Source organism: Citrus sinensis, chromosome 7, assembly GCF_022201045.2.
Source record: "Citrus sinensis cultivar Valencia sweet orange chromosome 7, DVS_A1.0, whole genome shotgun sequence".
NCBI classification, from domain to species: Eukaryota; Viridiplantae; Streptophyta; class Magnoliopsida; order Sapindales; family Rutaceae; genus Citrus; species Citrus sinensis.
The window spans coordinates 6,098,779-6,119,149 of NC_068562.1; the positions used below are offsets into that span (position 1 = coordinate 6,098,779).

Below are 20,371 nucleotides of genomic sequence, written 5' to 3' on the forward strand. Positions count from 1 at the left end.
ACAACATTAATGTTGGTACATTAGAGTAAAATATAGGTGGTCACGGGCTCACGGCAAAATATTTCCATCCACATCTGAGTTGGATGATGATAGACGTTGCTATATGAGGAGACCCACTCCGTCGTTAAGTCTATTCAAACTGACTTAAAACATCTCGTGCCGTTTATTGCGCATGCCTGCAATTTGACGCAATTAATTTAACATGACTTTCGGGTGTTTAATTTTCAACTAGTTCGAAGCATTTTCAATATTACGTTACTAGGAATCATGACTAGATTACACATTCATGCTATGATATATGGAGAAGCCAAGAGGATTAATTTAGTTTTTGTCTTCTTTACAAAGGTGAAGATTTCGTAAGTGACGCATGCAGTTCGTGGATTAATTCCTCACTGCCTACGTTGAGAAACTATATGCGGCGAAGAATTAATGAAGATCTTGCTGCATGTGGCTTGTCGAAACAAGCTTGCTAGATGCCTACAGAAAGATAAATAAATCGCACGTTTATGGCTATAAGCACTGTATTTGTGTTTGTGAGGATTAGAGAAGGACAGATGCTATCTAGCTAGCTAGATGATGATGAGCCAAAGGCGTGCTTGAGTTTTTATTACACAACACAAGGTACTCATCCATGTTAAGTCTTATCAAAGTCGGCACCGCCACGTGTTGTTGGTCGGCAGGAACTGCCTCATTTGTAAGGAAATGTAACCCCAGTGAACAGCAGCTCTCTCCTAATTTGGTTTGGATCATCGGCCTAAACTTGCATCTGGTCATTGGCGTCATACTTGTTTAGCTCTTTCCAACAGTGATCCCATGTGTAGCCATTTTTATTCCCACACGAAAACACCACTGTGCTACAATTTAATGCTTCTCTCTACCCGTTCTAAGAAGCTTCATTGTTGTAATAATAATAATAATAAACGCATATCTGATCTTTATAGTTTGAGTTAATTATCCAATTAGTCTCTTTATATTTGAAAATTGCAAAGGATTAGTCGAAATCTATTTAATTATCATCTAATTAATTTTGTATGTCACATTTGTTTTAACTTTAAATTGTATAAGATAAAAATACTATTTGAACCATGAAAAGTCAGGTTCTAGCACCTACGAAAGTAACGACATAAAAACTTTTGATATGTTTTAAAAACACATGGAATACAGGGTAATTGTTTCAGACTATAAGAATCACACGGCGCATTATACTCAAAATAATATAAAGATCACGTTATCAACATGTGTCACTGTGTGCATACTGTTTTTCTTTTAATTTGATGAACAAAAAAGGGATAAATCATTAGCCTCTCTCTCTATATATATACATAAATGATACCCATTTGGCATAACTAACTCCTCGACCAGTCTCTCAAATGAATCTTTCTCTAGTGTTTATGTGAAGTTAAGTTCTTTCTCTGCACATCAATAATAACAAGAAAATGCCGAAGAAGCAGCGAAAGGATGAGGGAGTGAGAAGAGCTCCAAAGGGGCACTTTGTGGTTTATGTGGGAGAAGAAATGAGGAGATTTGTGATTCCATTATCATATTTGAAGGATCCTACGTTTCAGAAACTACTCGAGAAAGCAGCTGAGGAATATAGGTTCAGTAGAGAAAGGGGAATTGTGCTGCCTTGTGCTGAATCAACTTTTCGAAGGTTCTTAAATCTTATGGATTCTTGATTTTATTTAACCGTTAATGCATTTTTGAAAGAGAAATGATATCGACAATACAAACTGTGAACGATGCGGTTCTATCGCCGTTTTGTTAGGGATGATATCTGTTTCTGTAATAATTTCACGATGAAGATTTCTAATAAGTATTATTTTGTTCCTTTACACTCTGTAACTGCCAATTTTTTGTTCGATTTGAACATTTTGAAGTTTATAAGTAAGTATATACGTTAAGTTATTTCAAGTTCACCATATTCGTCTCATGTCATAACCTACTAAATTCCGAAAATCATGCTTAACAAATAATAACCAGATTCATAATGCAAATTAAAACTCTTGTCCAGGTTTCATATATTTCGTCTTGTCTTGTCTTGTCGTAGGTAATGAAGAGCTAGGTAGCCTTGGTTAAACCTCATCTTTGTAGCTAATATAATTTTATATTTTGGTGAGGCCTTAGCTGTCTCAAGCAGCTGAGACTTGTGTCGAATCCTTTAGCCATATGTTGATATTGGTTTTGGAAAGTCGGTATCTGTAGATTAAAGTTATTCGTGTTGATCCTGCGTGCCCCAAAATAATTCTATCAGTTCTCGCACATCCTCGAAGAGAATATATGCGTGGAGATTTTTCCCCACTCTTTTGTTGAGTCTCTTTATCGGTCTACGTTGCTTAAAACGTACTGTATATAATGCTAACCGTGTTTATGCATTTATAATATGAAATAAACAATTTGCGTAGGTTCTTATTATTTATTTTGAGTGTTAGTTAACCTCTTGATATTAAAAAAAAAATGATAAAACCTTTTGGAGGTTGGAATGATAAAAGATTTATTGACTTTGAACTTCGTTCTCATTAGTTATCAGTAATGCATGTTATGAATATGCTTTTAAAACAATAAAATAAAATAATAGTCACGTAACAGAAAGGAGTGTTAGAGATCATTGCCTAATAGAATTGGCTTGTGGCTCGTTTTAATCTAACAAGAAGGACCAAATTATTAATTAAAAGAAAAATAAAAAATTCTAAGTAACCATTATGGGAAATGTCGTGTTGCAAGAAGGTTTAGATTCAAATTTGCCCATTCACACAAATCCTGGGGAAATTTAATCTTCACTCTTGCTATGTTTAAAATGAAAGGGAAAAAGAAGAAGAAAGAAAACGTAACAGCACGAATCCATTTCTAAGGGAAAGAATATTAATCCCAGAAAACACATGAAATAAACTTCAAACTCATAAATTAGCTGAGAAAATAATAATCAAACATACACCAAACTAAAAATTAAATGATTCGTAACATTGATACCTCACAAGCGTTTTGAAATGACATGACTTCGACAATCTCCTTTATTAAATTCTAAATAATTAATTATTTCTAACAATAATGGTTAACACCGTGAGAGTATATCACAGACATGCATACAAAAATGTTGAATCATGTTGATATTTGTCAATAAATGAAGGAATAGAATGATATTAAACTTGGGATAGTTAGACTCAACGAATTTCTTATTGTCTTTGCTCAAATTACAACCAGCCTGTCAATTTCTAAAATTTACAAGTATGTGGCTGTCATTTGAGCAAGAAGACGAAAGAAAGAAATTCGATCCCCAAAAAAAAAAAAAAGAGAGAAAAAAATCATTACCCAAGGGCATGGCCATCTAGTGAGGCACAGTGTTTAGAACAGTTGATTGTCTCAAAGCCACAGGGAAGCAATTGAGCATGTACAATTTTTTATAGCAATTAGCTATCCCATCAGTCTTTCTTTTACCTGCTCTGCCCCCTTGAACTGACTGATGCTGGATAAATATGTTGGGTCCCCCACTCTGCAATTGACAACTTGTAGCGTTTTGCTTACCTAAAGCTACCCGAGCTATCTGCCTAAGCCTTCAATTCTTTTTTCTAGCTCGTTCGTGATATTTTATTTTATTTTATCACCTTAATCAGTTTATGCTTACTTTCCTCTTTCTTGATTGCGGGGTAGAGTGGGACAATAGCTACGAAGGCAAGGCAAAATTGGAGAAATAGTTTTGAATGGATCGATGCGCCGGGGCCAAGGCAGAGCTATGTATGATTGCCCTTGTATTTATTCGTACAATTACAAAAAGCAGCAGCAAATTAAGGCACGACTTTTCCGAAGTCTACACGCAGAGGTACAGTAGTATCTCTCACATTCTCTCTCTGGGTATATTTAAGATATAATATAATATATGTACGTTGCGTAAATGGTGTAGCTGTTGATGATCCTAGCAACAAAATCCTAGTTCTTGAAACTGTACTCTGTTCAGATACAAATACAACAAGAAAGAGCATGGCAGTGAAATCCCTCGTGCCTCGGAAAAGAGCAACAAACAAATCCCCAAACCCCCTCACTCTCTCTCTCTGTTTCAATCCCCAACTGACCATATGAAGGACCAAAGGCTGATTGAAAACGAAAGTTTTTTTAAAGGATAATAATCCACTTTGTTTATTATTTACATTAAAAAAAAAAAATTTGGAAGGGTTTATTTTGCTGATTTATTGAGAGTGTGTTGGTATATATGAACAGTAGAAGAGGTTACAGTTCCATAAAGAGCTGAACCAGACACCATCCCTTTAAACTTTTTGTCAAACGGATTCTTGAAGTGGAATATGCAAAAACATGCAGTCATGGCTTCTTCTTCTCAACAAGTGCACAAAAGTCACAACCCATTAGAAGAAGTAATTAGCGGGGAACTAGGAAAAGATGAAGGGGGAGGAGATTGGCTTGGGTTAGATTTAGGGTTAGGGTTAAGGTTTGACAGTACTACCGGGTGCAAGAAACCAGCTCATGAACAATCGCACCCGGTTTCAAGCACTGCATTAGCTTCTTCTTCCTCATCTTCACCATTCCTTATCCACCACCAACAGCGTCATGATCAGCAGCAAATACAGTCGGGTTTAGGGATAGGGATACGGCTAGGGTTAGGGTTAGGGTTAGGGTTAGAGCCAAGGGCAAGTGTAGGGTTTGATCAAAAGGGTGTCAGGAGCATGAATGGGGAGCCGCCTAGTAATAATCACAACAAGTTATTGCAAGTTCTGGATCAGGATCATGAAATACCATTACGTTCACGGCAGATGAAGTTAACTAATCATCTTCTTCACTGGCAAATGCCAGGGCTTATTACTGATTCAAATGATTACAGAAGGCCCCACCCTGGCTTTTGGTTTACCCTCATCTCTTCTACCAACCGGTGAGCAAATAGCAAATCACACACTCCTTGGTTCCTTTCTGTTGCAATGTTGAAAATTAGAACACTTTATTGACGTTAGATTCTCTTTTTATTAATATCTGGTTGATTTATTTGATTTTTTCTTACCCACTTACCAGTGTCATTTACTTTATTTTCATAATTATTTTGGCATCTGTGACTCATCATTATCTTTAGTTTTTTTTTTTTTTTCAACCTTGCTATATCATTGAAGTTCATTTTCGTCTCTTCTTGCTGGAATCTGTGTTACACGAGCAGATTTGGAGAAGCACTGCCTCAAGTACCAAAGGCGTATATTAGAGTGAAGTAAGTGGTGCACGTTAGAACGCATACATGATTTTATCATTTCATATCAATCTTGTCATTTGTTCACATAAATTTCCAAAAGGCTAATGATGGTGTTCAGTGAAAATGCATGGAAAAAGCTGATGTTTACTTTTGTAATATTTTTAATTATTGTTTTGGTGACAAAAGAGACGAGCACATGACGATTTCCACGGTTAAAAAGTACCTGGTTACAAAGCTTGGTCTCTCCAACGAAGCTGAGGTAATTAAATTACTCTCTCTCAGTAATACTAATGATTAATGAAGCTTTGCCTTCGCATGAGAGTTATGATACTTGTTTTAGTGAGATGACAGGTTTTTAGTTTGTGGGTCAGTTAACCTGATCATAAAATGATCTGTCTTAAATCTCGCCCTACTGATGAAGCAAATGCAGTCTACTGACAGGTCTAGGCCATTTAATTTGATGTAATTTGAAATTCTAAGGGTTTGAGAGAGCACCCACAGGCCACAACTAGTGTAAAACGAGTCCAATTGTTAGCTGAGAGTGCTGTTGCTAGTGAAAATAATTTTGGACCAATTTGAAGTGAAGGCTTTATATGTCATACTGATATATGCACACACATATATAATGGCTGCGAAAGAATGTATAATCATATATTTTCATCCTCTAGGGTTTTTTAGATTTCTTCTTTGTGCTGCAAAGATTAAAAAATTCTAATTGAAGCTACAGAGATTAATACATCTGCATATATAATGATTCTTTCTTGGAAAATGAAAGCTCTAAATTCAGTTTCTTTAATCGATCTTATGGATTTCCATCACTATTTTTTTCTTTTTTTCTTTTCATATTTTGTTTCCAATGATTGAATTTTATGATTTGTACATCCTTAGTGGTCATTGAAACCCAACAAATATACCAGAAGTTGTTGAGTGTTTGGGAAGTTATTAGTCCTTGAAACTTGCATCAAATATCTTAAAACAAAATTTCCGGTGCTAACCCTAGCTCGAAATTAGCTTATCATAAGATATTCTATGTAATCTACCTTATATCATGATAAGATATGGTACAAATAGGAACTAATTTTGAAGACATTAATCGTTTGCTCTCATTAAAAGAATATGGTGAACACAGTTAACTCTCGAGTGAGAAAACAATGGAGTGATCAGTTAATCAGCACAATGTTAATGTTCTTTGCTTGCAAGCACCTGCTAGTTTTACTTCTGTATCTGCCCATTTTAATTAGAAGAATATGAAAGCTCTTCTGCATTTTTAAATCTTTTAATGACCTTCTAGATCTTCTAGATGTGGGGGATCTGAAAAGGTCCAAATAGGAACTTACGCCAAAGTCCGTGCCCTAGAAGTCAATTTGCAATCAGCCTAATAATCAACAGTGACAACATTACATATAAAGAATCTTTTGATCCCCTTTTCTTTTACAGCTCCAAACATGATGGCCTCCAAGGACACTGTTATCGTCACACTCTCGCAGGAATACAGTAAATATATCGGTTTGAGAATGTGAATAATGACAACTTGTTTTCTAATAATAAGCCAGAGAGGGTGTTAATACAATAGTTAATGTATATCGAAAATGTGAATGGCCGAGTCAACATAATGCTTTTGGCTGTAAGTATTATTTATTCAGATAAATAGAGTGCAAGTTTTCTTCCTAATGCTGTGTCAAGTCACCATTGAAACTGTAATAGAAATATATTTAACTTGCAATCTTTATATGAAATTGACCTTTTTCTGTGATGGTTTCTTCTTCTATGATATTGGCGACAGGTTGATATATCATGCATGGGGTTGAACTTGCAGCATACACTGACCTTGAGGCAAGTGCGAGACGTTGTTTGGCTGCCCAGATTGATACAGTCAGTCAATTCAACAACTGTGTTGTTCCAGAACTCTGAGGACATGTCTATGCCATTACACTACGAAAGACGCTGCCTCTTCGACTTGAATAATTAAAGCTGTTTAATTTGTTTGGCATCCTAGTTAATGTATATTAACTCATTTCGAAGAATTAAGTTGCAGAACGCTAATTATATTATGCTTGATTCTTCAAGCAAAGTTAATTGTATAGTCTGAACGTCATGTAATGTATAAATACTGTCACCTATGGTTCTGAAGGTGATGTAATCCTCAGCGACGTTTAATTCACTCTGAAATCTAAGAAAAATGCCTAGAGCTTATTTTTGCTCGGAATCAGTAAAACTAATCCAGAGTAAATGTTACAAAATCCACGATGCTGGAGTTGAAAGTTTTCAAAACCTTCAAATGAATTCATTTTTCACTAACTAACAAGAGGGATGTGGTTGGTATCTCTGGTCTCACTGGGGCTTGATTGTTAGCCCGATTGTTGCCGCACTGGAGAAATTCAAAGTACTTTTCCCATTTGTTGTCCCGGAAACTTTCGGCTCTTTATGTATAATAAATACAAAATTTCTTTTCCAAGCCTTTACCACAGACAAAATTATTCTTCCTGGGAATTCACTATCGTGACTGATAAGAGAGGGTCAAGTCCACTCAAAACCAAGAAAATTGATGATCAGTCTCTTAAATTTATCACAGAAATAGTTCTGCATGAAAGGAAACCAAAGCAAAGTTAACAAAATTAAAATGAAACAGAACCAATCTTATATTAGGCAAAATGTATTGAAGATCCGGACTGACACAAAAAGTTTGCACCATGCATTTATATTCCCATGGCAAATATGCAGAATTTATAGGATAAGCTAAAATGTAAGACAAGGAGACCTTGAAGTTTCCAATCCAACTTTCAGTCTCCCAACTCTCAAGGAGTTATTATAGCTGCTACACTGATATTCCAGAAGAATTTATGATGCACCTTAAATCCTTTTTCTTCTGCTGATCGCATCGAATCCCCTTGCTACCAGCAAAAATGTAAGGTTATATCTTCCAATTCTAACACACTAATCCTGTCCCCTGAAACTAACCACTCTTGAACCGTATATATTATATATAATACACACACACACACACACACATACATGCAAGCTTATGGTTGTCCCACAAAACCAGTAGCTATGGTTTCAGAAACAAACTCATCTGCGTTGAGTTTTAAGCCTCGATGCTTACTCATCCATCATTGTATAGTTCCAAGCATTTAGACTCTGATATCCAGCAAACAATCAATATATACATCCTATAGTGCATCAAATGCTGTCGGATCCTAAATTTGATCTTCATCGTAAATTTTAGAGTAGGTTGTATGATTTTAGCTTGTGACTCCAAAAACCAATTTCTTAGGAAAGGATGTTCTATTGACTCCTGGAAACTCATCAGCCTTGTCTTCAAACTTTCTTTGGAAATCATCTAACTCCTTATTGGCATAAGCTTCTATATACTCTCTTCCTCAACGACAGCAACTTGATGTGCTCACATTACTCTACAATATCTAATTTTTCTAATTTATTCAGTATTCGAGCACTTCGTCATTTTCCCTGTAAACTTTCTTTGGAAATCATCTAACTCCTTATTGGCATAATTTTCTATATACTCTCTTCCTCAATGACAGTAACTTGATGAGCTCTCACTACTCTACAATATCTAATTTTCCTAATTTTTTCAGTATTAGAGCACTTCGTCAGTTTCCCTGGAAAATACCCAGGACAATAATTTTTCGTATTCAAACCAACAGAGGCAGATGCTACCAACTGGTTTCCAAACTGATAGTTAAACCAGGAAAAGTGATGATGCAACAGTTACACACTAGAGAAAGAGAGAGCGAAGAAAAACGCAACGAAGCTATAAGTCTAGAAAAGATGCTTGAAAACTACTTTCTCCACTTCCTGAGGCAAATTCTTTCTTGTGCCATCCTTAAATGTACAATGGAAGATTTGGATTCTTTCTAGGCAACAAATTTAGCACTGGAAACACCCACGAAATGCAAAGAGGGCAAGAAAGAACAAGAGCACCAATGCACAAAAATGTCTGAGCCATCTCATAAAATTCAATGTCCATAAGTCCAACCATATTCTTCAATAAATTCGTATCAAATTCTTATTTACTATGCTATCAATTTGTTAATAGGTCTATGAAGATACACCAACCATGACGCTTTATGATTTTAACTTCCAAACTTGGAATTTGCAGGGATGTTGATGCGGGAAGGAACAAAAATCAATTTAGGTATACAATTCGATCCAAATTATAAGCATAAAGATTGGACAACAAATTGTTTTCATTCTTTCCATTATGTTGCTCTTTCTCCTATTGTAACACCACTTGATATTGTCTTAGCTGTATTGATAGCGCAATTGATTAATATACCATGGAGATAACAAGTGGCAGCTGAAAAGAACGGAAAGAAACACTGTTCTACACATAATTAATACTTTTAGCACATCTAATCTCAGTTGTATTAAATGTACAATCAACTAATACACCACAGAAAGAACAAGTGGCAGCCAAAAAAGCTTCGGAAAGAACACAGATTTATGCATAATTAATACTTTCCGCACATTCAAGGCAGAAATCACTGTTTGGCCCCCTCAATCTTACTCTCTTTTTGTTTTATACCCCTCTCAAGTTTACTGTTTCCATATTATTGCCTTTCCAAGTCCCTGCAAAGATAATACCCATAATCTGGATCCAATACTATATAAAACTGAGAACTTGCACGTGTTTCACACTAAACAGGGGAAGCATCATGATCAAGTTAGTGAGTCTTCATAAAATTAGCAGTTTGTTGATCAGCATTGTAAACAGAACATATCTAACTATGATAGCTGCAGTCACACAGAATTCTAACTATTGCAATCAAACGCATAATAACTAAATTTTAAAACAAAAAGAAAAAAAATAGCCAATAAGAATTAAAAAAAAAAAAAAAGTAATTCGTAGAAAGTAAAAAAAAAAAAAAAGAGGATCAAAGTCAAACCTTAAAAGCCATAAAGAAGGGAACAAATCCCTCCTATTGATAGCGCTGGTCTCTTCACAAGGCCAACTCACGAGTCAAATCATTTTTGCGTGAATGATCCAGATCCCCGTTAACAAAAATTAGAATTTTTTTTTCCTATTTTTCAAACCAATAAACATGAATATTTGTAAATTAAAAAGAAAGTTGAGTAAGAGAGCAAATTCGGGATCATTGCACGCAAAAATGATGCAAATCGACGAGTTGGAATTGTGAAGCAACCAGCACCTTCCCCAGACGTGAGAGGCGATATTGGGACTTGCTTTGGCGGCTGAGAAACTCAGAAAATATATTTTAGATTTTCTAGGTTTTTAGCTTGTACAGTTGGAAAAAAAAATTCAAACATTTACGTAAATGTCATTTTGTGGGGCCCTTTTGAAATGTTTTTATAACCTACGTCTCTGTTCATATATGGCAAGTGGTAGCAGGATGGACTGACACGTCTCACTGCGAACTCTGCACGCGACACGAAACGGATAGCGACAGGAGGTGGTACTGGGTCCGGCTATTACCTGGTGAAAGCTTATGCATGAAATACACCCCGAGAGAGATCTAAGTACGCCACAATTATAAGCATCCGTTCCTCAAGTTAGCAGTGGCCTGTGCGGACAGGTCTTGGATCCAGCCCACCAGCTAAACGCCGGTAAAGGGCGGCAATACATTGACATCAACACATAGGTTGGACAACGTGTCGACAAAAGTTTTGTGATGAGACCCTCATTTAGCTTATTAATTCTTACGATTTTTGCCTTTACGATCGTCTTTTTTTTGTCCCTTTTCGCTTACACTGGTTTCATGTTTTAGCATACTCAAAGTTTATCATTTCTATATTATGCCCTCTAGAATTAAATTTTCTATGGATTCATTAAGGAAAATGCTACTTACCCCGAGTTAAACTCCGGGTCAAACCCCAAAATTAATCCAAACGATGTTGTTTCATCCTTTTTTTATTTTTCAATCTCACTAAAATGACGTGTTTTGTCTTAGTTAAGGCAAAACAAACGGCAGCCTCAAATTGCCTTCTTTTCCTCTTCGTCTCACAACCTTTAGCGTTGTATTCCTCTTCCTCTTCGTTTCACAGCCGCCACCACTGACAACCACCACCGACAGCCTCTTCATTTCACAGCCACCACCACTGACAACCATCACGCCTGCCAACCACCATCACACATACCCAGTCATTCTCCTTCTATTCCTCTGTAAAATCAGTTACAGCCTCTGTGTTAGCAGCAGTTCCTGCACCGCACCAATATATGTTTGGAGCCATGTAATGAATTTTCTCACAATTCTTATCACAAACGATGGGTCCTTCAGTTGCTCTGGTATGCTGCAAAAGCCTGCATATTTTTCTCCTTATAATTTGAGAAAGTGTGAAGTACCGTAAAACCATAGGCCACGCTACTTGGCAATCATCTTCAAGGAAAACGTCACAAATTCCCCCATTTATAATCCACTCTCCCAAACCAAAAAGAACACATTGACATGATAACAAATACATATATTCCACTTTCATATTTCGTCTTATTATAGTGGAAGTCTGAAATAATTCCCTTATACATTCTTCATCATCCTTGAACCAATCATTTACTGCAATATTTTTAAACGAAGGGGAAGAAAACAGTGGTTTTACATAGAAAGGAGAATGGCTATGGTGAGCATAAGCGGAAGAGGAGAGTAAGCAATTTGGGGTTGACATTGCTGCCCAAAACGACGTTGTTTTGGGAAGAATGAAAAGAATAAAAAAAGGGATTGAAACGGTGTCGTTAGTTGGCTTCGGGGTTTGACCCAAGGTAAGTAGCAAAACTCATTCACTAATAGTGTCATTATTTTTTGGATAAAAGCTCGTTTAGTGTCCCTATATTTTGAAGTTAGTGTTCATTTAGTTCTTATATTTTTAAAAATATCTCAAATTATCCCTACCATTAAATTATTGACATTATTGCCATTATATTTTGTTCATTTTAACTTATTTTTACAATATTACCATATTAAAATAATTTTTTTAGATATTATTAAAAAGAAAAAAATAAATTACTAGTTTAACACTAAAAAATAAAATTAAAAAATATATATTAATTTTTGTGGAACACTCTCTTGAGTTAAACTATTAATTTTTTCTAAAAAAAATTGATAATATAATTTTTTACAATATTAATTTTGTAGACAAACGTGAGCTTCCACAAAAATTAATATATACCTTTATTTTATTTTATTTTAGAGTTTAATTTGATAATCTAATTTTTTATTAATATCCTAAAAAAAACATTATTGTAAGAGTATAATATTGTAAAATCAAGTTAAAAAGAATTAAAAATAATTGCATGAGTGTCAATATTTAACAATAGGGGTGTTTTGAGGCGTTTTTAAAAATATAGGGACTAAATAGGTACTAATCTCATAATATAAGGACTAAACAAATTTTTAACCTTAGTTTCTCCATGAGAAAAATATCAATAAAAGAATATATTTTGTGTATGTATGTGTGTGTATAATCGTAAGCAAAATAGAATTTAGTTGACTCATCATCAACTCATTAATTTTATATTTTAATTAACATAATTAAATGCATAAATATAGTTAATTAATTTCAGGATATGAGAAGAATCAGTCATCGTTAAATCAATTAAAAAAAAACGATGCAATTATGTAAATGCATGGTGTTATTAATGAAATTTATTATTAATTATCAATTATTAAATAATAACTTAAATGTCACATCAGTTAAATTATATATCAATTATAAATTAAATATTACAGCTGAGTAAACATAACATCAATGATTTTGAAGTAAGTATACGATAAGAATTTTTCGAAGAGATAAACGTATAACCTCAATTTCTTTTAAAGTAGTTCATACTTTTTTTTTTTTTTTTTTTTTTTACCTAATACCATAAGTGTCCATTATAATAATTTTATTGCTGCATTCACATGTTAATATTCATCTTTCTGCCTTCATGCACGCGGGCTGACACGTACCCCGTCCCCTAAGTTTTTAGTGCTGGGCCTCGTCTGTAGAGCTTGTGCAAAAAATGGTAAAATCAACACATAACTTATAGAACCGGCACCGTGAATTAGATGATTGGATTGCCTGGAAACCTAATTATGTAGGATGAAGAAAAGGCAAATTGTTTTTATTAAAAAGAATAAATCATAGAAAATGGAAGAAATCGATGGATGGGATCATAAGGGATTACTATTTGGGTCAACTTTAGAAACCATGCATGCATTATTTGCAATGAGCACCAACTGGGCATATATGATTCATCACATTTACACTACGCTTACAAATGAAGCAACTGTGAAATGAAAGTTATCATTTTCTTCATGGACAAGGCCAGTCGCACTACTCAACATATTTGCAGTCAAACACACTGACAATATGATTATTGTCATAATTAATTGGTATCAATGCGTCCTTCAAATTATGACCAACACTAGTAGTTGCTGTGGATATAGAACAAGCCTGCCAGAAATACAAATAATTTAGAAGTTTGAAAATCCAAAATCACTAGTTAGCTTTCACGAATTATCTACCTTTTTTTTTTTTTTCAAATCGACCGACTAAGAGAAGGAGAAGAGAAACTCAAGCTCCATAACCTAATCGAAGGACATTATATTCTTAGGTGTAAGATGACATGTCGACATTGATCATACTTTTTGTCCCTTCTTAATCACATTATAATCCATTGATGTTTATAGTCGAAAATTTATTACAAATTTATACTCCTAATAACTAAGTCTAAAACAAATTAATCAACTTTCAAATATCTAAGGAAAATCTGAACACCTAAACATTCAACAATATAAGTGACTAAAAAATTATTTACATAATTACATATAAATTAGGGTTTACTGAAATTCTAAACACACGTGTTCGTAGTAAGATCTAAATATTTATTGAGGTTAAATAAAAAATTTACTTTCACAAAGGAGAAATTTATCCCTGTTTCATACATTTTATTTTATTTTATTTTATTTTTTGACAAATCATCCATTTTATTTATTAGAAGGGGAAAAGAGCTTTTGTGGCCGCTATTAACATTGAGCTACATGCATTTATTTTTTAGGGCACCCGTACACCATTGGGCATTTGGGCTACAACTAGTTAGCCCAATTGGCACATATGCGTGTATTACACAGGTCATAAGTCGGGTATTGTTCAAAAGCACAAATAGAATAATAGATGTTGATACGGCAGACAAGCACGGGTGGTGATTGGCGAAAACTACTGACACGTCCAACTACAAGCACGTTATAAAATTCAAGAAAAATATATGGGAAGTGATCACCTTACCTGATAGGGAGTTCGTCACCCACGCTCAACTAAGGAGAGTGTACAACACCTCTCACAGCTTTGTCCATTAAAAAAATATTTTTTTTTCCAGTCGGCCAAGGTTTATTAGGTCAACCTCAATAATTGTGAAATATTTTTAAACTTAAATATTAAACAACAAGTTTTTGATTCTATTTAAGCAAGTGTTTCGAGAATAGATATCCAAAAAATAGCCTATCAAAAAAAATCCAAAAAATAGATTTTTGGAGGGGCTAAGTACTTGTGTTCTTCTGATTCCTGCATCACTGACAAGCGCGTGAAAAAAAAAGGAGTAAAAAATAAGAAGACATGAATGTGAGTGGGACCAAGTGCCAATTGTAATGGACCAGTGGGGACAGAAACATGACCTGCATTCAGCTTTTTGAGTCTAGTTCATTAGACTTCGGTTTTGGAGGATAGATTTAATTATATTTGCCTTCTGCTCGTTTCTTGTCTTTGCTGCTGCTTGCTGCTGTTGTTTTCGGCTTTTAAAAATTAAAACATTATTTCTTCCCTCTCTCACCTTACACCTCAACACCTTCGCCTTCACCTTCACTTCACTTCACTTCACTTCACTTGACAGCCTTCTTTTTTGTTTTCCCTTAAACAAACAAACTCCACACCACAGGCAAGAGGCAAGGCAACAAATCGATAACAATGCCTTCTTTCTTATATCTAACATTTCACCTTCTGGGTCTGAAGAATGCTTGATTTGCTGTCTTCAAAGATCTGTCTCGTCAACTACCATTCTGCTTTTTTTCACACTTCAAGCATTGTTCGTGATCAAGCCTGCTCAAATTCTTGCCATGAAGTTGGGTAAGTGCATTTTTTTATGAAATGTTGAGGCATTCTTGTTTTTTTAAAGTTATTTATTAATCAGTTCATCTTGGAATCTCTCTTAGATGGCATTGTTACTTTGTGTTTACTTATTATTTCTTACAATGATTGTTCTTCAATTCATTTGCTCAGAAGTTAGAACAGGAGCTTTAGTTTTTCTTTTGTCTAGATAACTCTATATAAGTAGCGTGCGTGATCTTTCTTTTTTTATTATATCTGTAAGCATTATGCTGGCATTTATTTGTATATAAGAGCTCAAGTTAATGGTAGTTGGAATTTTGGCAGGTAGTTTTAGCCTTTCAATGACTCACATGTACATTGCGTATGGTTATGCGATTAGATCCGGTGCTAACTATCAAGACAACTCACAAAAATTGAATCTTTAAACGACAAAAATGAGCTGGGTCAAACTATTAAACTTTGCAGGTAGCATATACAGATTCATAAATGAACTTGATTGTTGCATAGGGAAATATATATGTCCCTTCTTTACTAATCTCCTTAATGGTGAATTATGTGCAAGAGAGATGCTAATAGGAGGAACCATACTTTTTCCTGTTATATGTACTGACCTTCATTTATGAAATTTCTAAAAGTTATCTGCAAGCTTGACCTTGGCATCAATTCCATTCTTGCTTTCAAACATGATGCAAAAGTTTAACAATCAACATGATATAGGTTCTCAACAACATGATTTGAATTCATCTCCAGGGAAAAATTTAAATGGAAGTCTCAGGAAATCAGGGTCTGGTGCGTCTTCTCTGACTTCTAATTGTATGCCTTAGATGTGATTTTTTTTTTCAATTTTTTGTTCATTCACAGTTATTTATCTTTTTTCTTCCATCTTATCGTGCAAGAATCTGTTCCTCTTTTTCTCATTGGTTCTCTTGTTGGTAAAGTGAATGCTAATTGTCTAGATGTGAGCTGTTTTCTGCTTAAGCGTACCTTTTTCTCACCATTTTCTTAATGGAATTCATGCAGATTTTCTGCAAAATAATATTGATGCATCTCCAGCACGAAGTTTGGATGGAAGTTTCAGAAAATCTAACTCTGGTTTGTAATAATGGCTTCCTTTTGTTCTTGTTTTATCTAGTGGGGCAGGGGTCAATTTTTATTCCTTTACCTCACTTAAATTATGCACTAAATCTTAGTCTTTTTGCTTGATTGTTTTTATGCCTAATAAATTCATAATTTGTTTATGGCATGGCTGTTAGCCACTGTCCAGTACCTTCTTTAGCGAACTGAACATTGGGTTGGATTAGAGAAAATTATAAACATTATAATCCAGAGAATAAGTTTGGCTCTGCTTCAGGCATCTGACCTTGTGATAGTATTTACAGGTGAAAGTTCTTCAAAGGAGCAGCCTGAATTAGCCAAAGTATTTGAAAGGCATAAAAAGGAAAATAAAAATCAAGTTGAGAATGTTTTTGTGCCTTCAACAGAAAATACAACTATTGAGAATTTCTGGGTTTTCAGTTTAACTGAAAAGAAAGAAAATAGCATAAGAGTAATTTTGTCCAAATTTGAAGTGCTACAGTGGGAAGGGTAAGGTTGAAAACTGCACAGATGGAATAGTAAAGAAAGATGGAATAGTTAAGAAATATATGTTGTGTAAATCTAGAAGAGTAAGTGAACCTTATGCCAAATCATTCTTATTAGATGAGTTCTCAAATTAAGAGGAAGAAAAGGGGATGTTTTCTCATACTTAAGCAAAGGAAAAGCCAATGTGCAAGTGCACACCCTTATATGTGCTCATGTGTGCATGCTAAGAGCTCAGCAATTGCTTTTCCTATCTAGAGACCCCCCCCCCAAAAAAAAAAGTTTTTTAAGAAGTAAGTTGGTAGTTAATTTCATCCTGTAACTTTTTGTTGGCTTGCATTCATGATGTATTATGGCAGTACAGTCTGACAATCTGAACATGTCAATCATATTTTTGTAAGTACATTATTTCTTGACCTATTTTATAAATCATAATCGCTGAAGTTTCCATATTTGCATTCATTCTTCTCCTATATAATGCATATATTTCTATTCAGTATATTTTTGTTACTACTAATGCTGCATTATGGTGACTACGGAATGCAGTTATATCTGCCCACAGTATATCTGGCATTTCAGCTTCAAGCCAGATTATTCCTACTTCCAGAAGAATGTACAAGATGCTCAAGGATTTTAGAAGGAAACTTGTTGACCTAGAACTATTCACACAGAGTCTTGAGGATTGGGTTCTGGAAAAATCTCTTGCAGATCCAGCCTCTGGGAAGCAGTCTTTCAGGTCTCCGTTTCTGATGGATGAACTGTGCAGGCTTGATTTAGCATTGGAGGGGGTTTTATTTCAGCAACTATGTCGTATGCCGTGCTCATCTTATGCATCTTATGACCTGAAAGAAGATGAGTTTCTTGCAGTAGAAGACTTCCTACATGCTATAGTGAATGGCTTGTGGCGTACATTTTGGCGTAAAAGTGGACCATTGCCTTTCTTTCTATCCTGTCCCCGTCATCCTGGATCCAAGTTTTATTCTGTAGAGAAGGCAATATCAAGGGGAAGGATTGATGAGCTCTGTGGTTTGTCTTTGATATCAACAACTGGGAATGATCTACATGTACACTGGGATCAGGTGATGGAATTTGCCTTATTTAGATCAGAAATATTATCAGGAAATGATTTGAAGTTATCACCTAGCAGCATTTGTGAAGCCTTATTTTACGGTATTCATGTACTTATATCTAGGAGTTTGAGCAAGTATTGCACCATTGGCAATGATTCTATCTTTGTTTTGGTTTTTGATTCAAAATTTGGTGGAGTCGTAAAACTTGGTGGTGACCTTGGAAAACTTGAATTCAATTCAGCTAATCCATACCAATCTGTGGTAGAGTGGCTGAAATGTCATGCTGAAATAAATGTTTCCTCAGTAGACCAGATATGGAACAAGCTAGGGAATGCAAGTTGGGGAGACCTTGGAACTCTCCAGGTTATTCTGGCAACTTTCTATTCTATTGTCCAGTGGAATGGACCGCCAAGAAAATCAATAGCCTCATTGGCTTCAGATCACAGTCTCCGTCTTCAAAAGCGTAGGCTTGAGTACCGCTTAATTGACAATGGAAATGCACCGGTACCTTTCCAACAGGCTAGCCATGAGCAAGGCGAGATTGTTGAAGTTGAACAGAGTGATAATCCTTATTCCAGAAAGCAAGCATCCCGCTTAAAGCTCAAGCAGGGTGAAATATTGGTTTTGGAGGATCAAAGGCAGGGGCAAAAAAGTTTCCAAATACAGGAGTCTTTGGCACTAGGGAACCATTTCATCTACATTGCTGTTTCTGTAGATAATCCCACTGAGTTGTTGACTGTCTATGTGGGTGCTCATCCATCCAGACTAGAGCCATCTTGGGAAGATATGAGTCTATGGTACCAAGTACAGAGGCAAACAAAAGTGTTAAACACCTTGAGACAAGAGGGAGTTTCAAGCAAATATTTGCCAGAAATAATTGCATCTGGTCGAATTTTGCATTCTGGTTCTTGTAAAAAGCAGACCCCAGGTGGCTGTTGTGATCATCCATTGTGTGGAACTCCAATATTAGTGACATCTCCAGTTGGAGAACCACTTTCTCTTGTTCTTGCTCATGATGGCCCTTTGTCTTCTGAGGAGGCAACACGATGCTGCCGAGACTGTCTGCTTGCTCTACGAACTGCAGCATTGATGAATGTTCAACATGGTGATATTTGCCCTGAAAACATAATATGCATTGTCAACATGCAAGGTGCAAGAAGCAAACTTTCATACATGCCAATATCATGGGGGCGTGCAGTTTTGGAAGACAGGGATAGCCCATCAATAAATTTGCAGTTCTCATCATCTCATGCACTGCAGCATGGTAAGCTTTGTCCATCATCAGATGCCGAGAGCCTTGTCTACCTCTTATATTTTGTATGTGGAGGAACCATGGAGCAAGTGGACTCCATTGAATCAGCTTTGCAATGGAGGGAGAGAAACTGGGCAAAGCGATCAATCCAGCAGCAACTGGGCGAGGTTTCAGCACTCTTAAAGGCGTTTGCCGATTATGTGGATAGCCTGTGTGGAACCCCATATCCAGTTGACTATGAAATTTGGTTGAAAAGACTACATAGAGCTGTCGATGGCTCAACAAATAGAGGTAAAATGATTGAAGAAGTAGCCATAACATTGAGACTAGAGGATGTCGCCGAATCCTCGGGAACCTCTGGAGGTGGTACCTAGATTTTCATGCTGAATGATAGCTGATGGCTATTAAATCATATCTTCATTTTTGGGTTTGTTTTTGTAATAGTCTTTGGGTGAGAGTCAATATTAACAGGCATAGTTTACCTAAAATGGAAACTGGGAAGTGGGAGCTCTAGAATCTAGAAACTAGAACTTATCTTCCTCAACAATGTGAAGCTTATGAAGTTGAGGAATGGTAGAGATTGAAGAAAATATGTGGCCATTTTTGGATTGGATTCAATGTAAATGTAGTTTAATTAAGTACAAAAAAAAATATTGAGTTTCATCCCCTTCAAAAGTTTGCATCGTCGTTACATCAAAGCTATTTCCATGTTTCTCATATAGGTACTAATGATTTGTACAAATATATATGAGATAATGTGCAATTATTCTCATATTATTTATTTCTTGTATTTTCTTATGAAATATGAAACACAAGAATATATGATAATAGTATAACATTTCCACATTAATTTGTATAAACAAAATTTATACAATGCTTTCTAAAGTAATTTTACAATAAAGAAAAAAAAGAAATTTAGAAACAAGTTAAAAGATAACATGTAAATTTTAATATATTACAAAATAAAATACACTAGTGTTTGTGTGCATGTATCTATCTTTTACCTTGTTCTTTAATTTGTTAAAATTATAAAATTACTCGTGGTTTCTTTCTGTCGCCTCTTTCATCCATGTAGTATTATAAGGTACAAGAAGTTGACCGAGGATCTATTTTTAGAGTTGGACTATTGGCATCCCTATAAAATTTTCATAAAATTTATCTACTGTTACAATTATATTTAAGGATAATAATCTAATATATCTTACATATATTCTCTCTCTCGAAAGTCCCTTATTTTCTCTC

At 35.2% G+C, this 20,371-nt stretch overlaps 2 protein-coding genes and 1 long non-coding RNA gene across 7 annotated transcripts; 2 read left to right on the top strand and 1 right to left on the bottom strand.

Moving 5' to 3' along the window:
- Positions 1–3,107: 3,107 nt before the first annotated feature.
- Positions 3,108–7,280, top strand: LOC107178361 (uncharacterized). The gene is made up of 3 exons (XM_052445111.1): positions 3,108–4,873; positions 5,150–5,197; positions 5,366–7,280. The coding sequence occupies exons 1-3, from the start codon at positions 4,293–4,295 to the stop codon at positions 5,475–5,477; spliced, it is 741 nt and encodes a 246-aa protein (XP_052301071.1). The 5' UTR covers positions 3,108–4,292; the 3' UTR covers positions 5,478–7,280.
- A 31-nt stretch (positions 7,281–7,311) lies between these two features.
- On the bottom strand, positions 7,312–10,572 carry LOC102607774 (uncharacterized). The gene is made up of 2 exons (XR_001509136.3): positions 10,084–10,572; positions 7,312–7,759 (listed from the first exon to the last, which is right to left on the bottom strand). It is a non-coding gene; the product is annotated as an uncharacterized LOC102607774 (long non-coding RNA).
- A 4,272-nt stretch (positions 10,573–14,844) lies between these two features.
- On the top strand, positions 14,845–19,901 carry LOC102606605 (uncharacterized). 5 transcript variants are annotated; one of them, XM_052431579.1, is made up of 5 exons: positions 14,845–15,247; positions 15,554–15,694; positions 15,947–16,018; positions 16,250–16,321; positions 17,354–19,901. In XM_052431579.1, exons 2-5 carry the CDS (start codon positions 15,664–15,666, stop codon positions 19,501–19,503), a joined length of 2,325 nt encoding a protein of 774 aa, XP_052287539.1. In that variant the 5' UTR covers positions 14,845–15,247; positions 15,554–15,663; the 3' UTR covers positions 19,504–19,901. The 5 variants fall into 5 exon arrangements, with proteins under 5 accessions (XP_052287539.1, XP_006466202.2, XP_015388352.2 ...); XM_006466139.4 differs by lacking the exon at positions 15,554–15,694; XM_015532866.3 differs by lacking the exon at positions 15,554–15,694 and having other exon boundaries at positions 15,980–16,018.
- The last annotated feature ends 470 nt before the right edge of the window (positions 19,902–20,371 follow it).

Coding starts and splice junctions, on each gene's coding strand:
- LOC107178361 (XM_052445111.1), top strand. CDS start 4,293: ATGCAAAAACATGCAGTCATGGCTTCTTCTTCTCAACAAGTGCACAAA. Junction 4,874..5,149: donor CTCATCTCTTCTACCAACCG/GTGAGCAAATAG, acceptor TTACACGAGCAG/ATTTGGAGAAGCACTGCCTC. Junction 5,198..5,365: donor AAGGCGTATATTAGAGTGAA/GTAAGTGGTGCA, acceptor TGGTGACAAAAG/AGACGAGCACATGACGATTT.
- LOC102606605 (XM_025096793.2), top strand. CDS start 15,913: ATGATGCAAAAGTTTAACAATCAACATGATATAGGTTCTCAACAACAT. Junction 16,019..16,249: donor TCTCAGGAAATCAGGGTCTG/GTGCGTCTTCTC, acceptor GAATTCATGCAG/ATTTTCTGCAAAATAATATT. Junction 16,322..17,353: donor TTTCAGAAAATCTAACTCTG/GTTTGTAATAAT, acceptor TACGGAATGCAG/TTATATCTGCCCACAGTATA.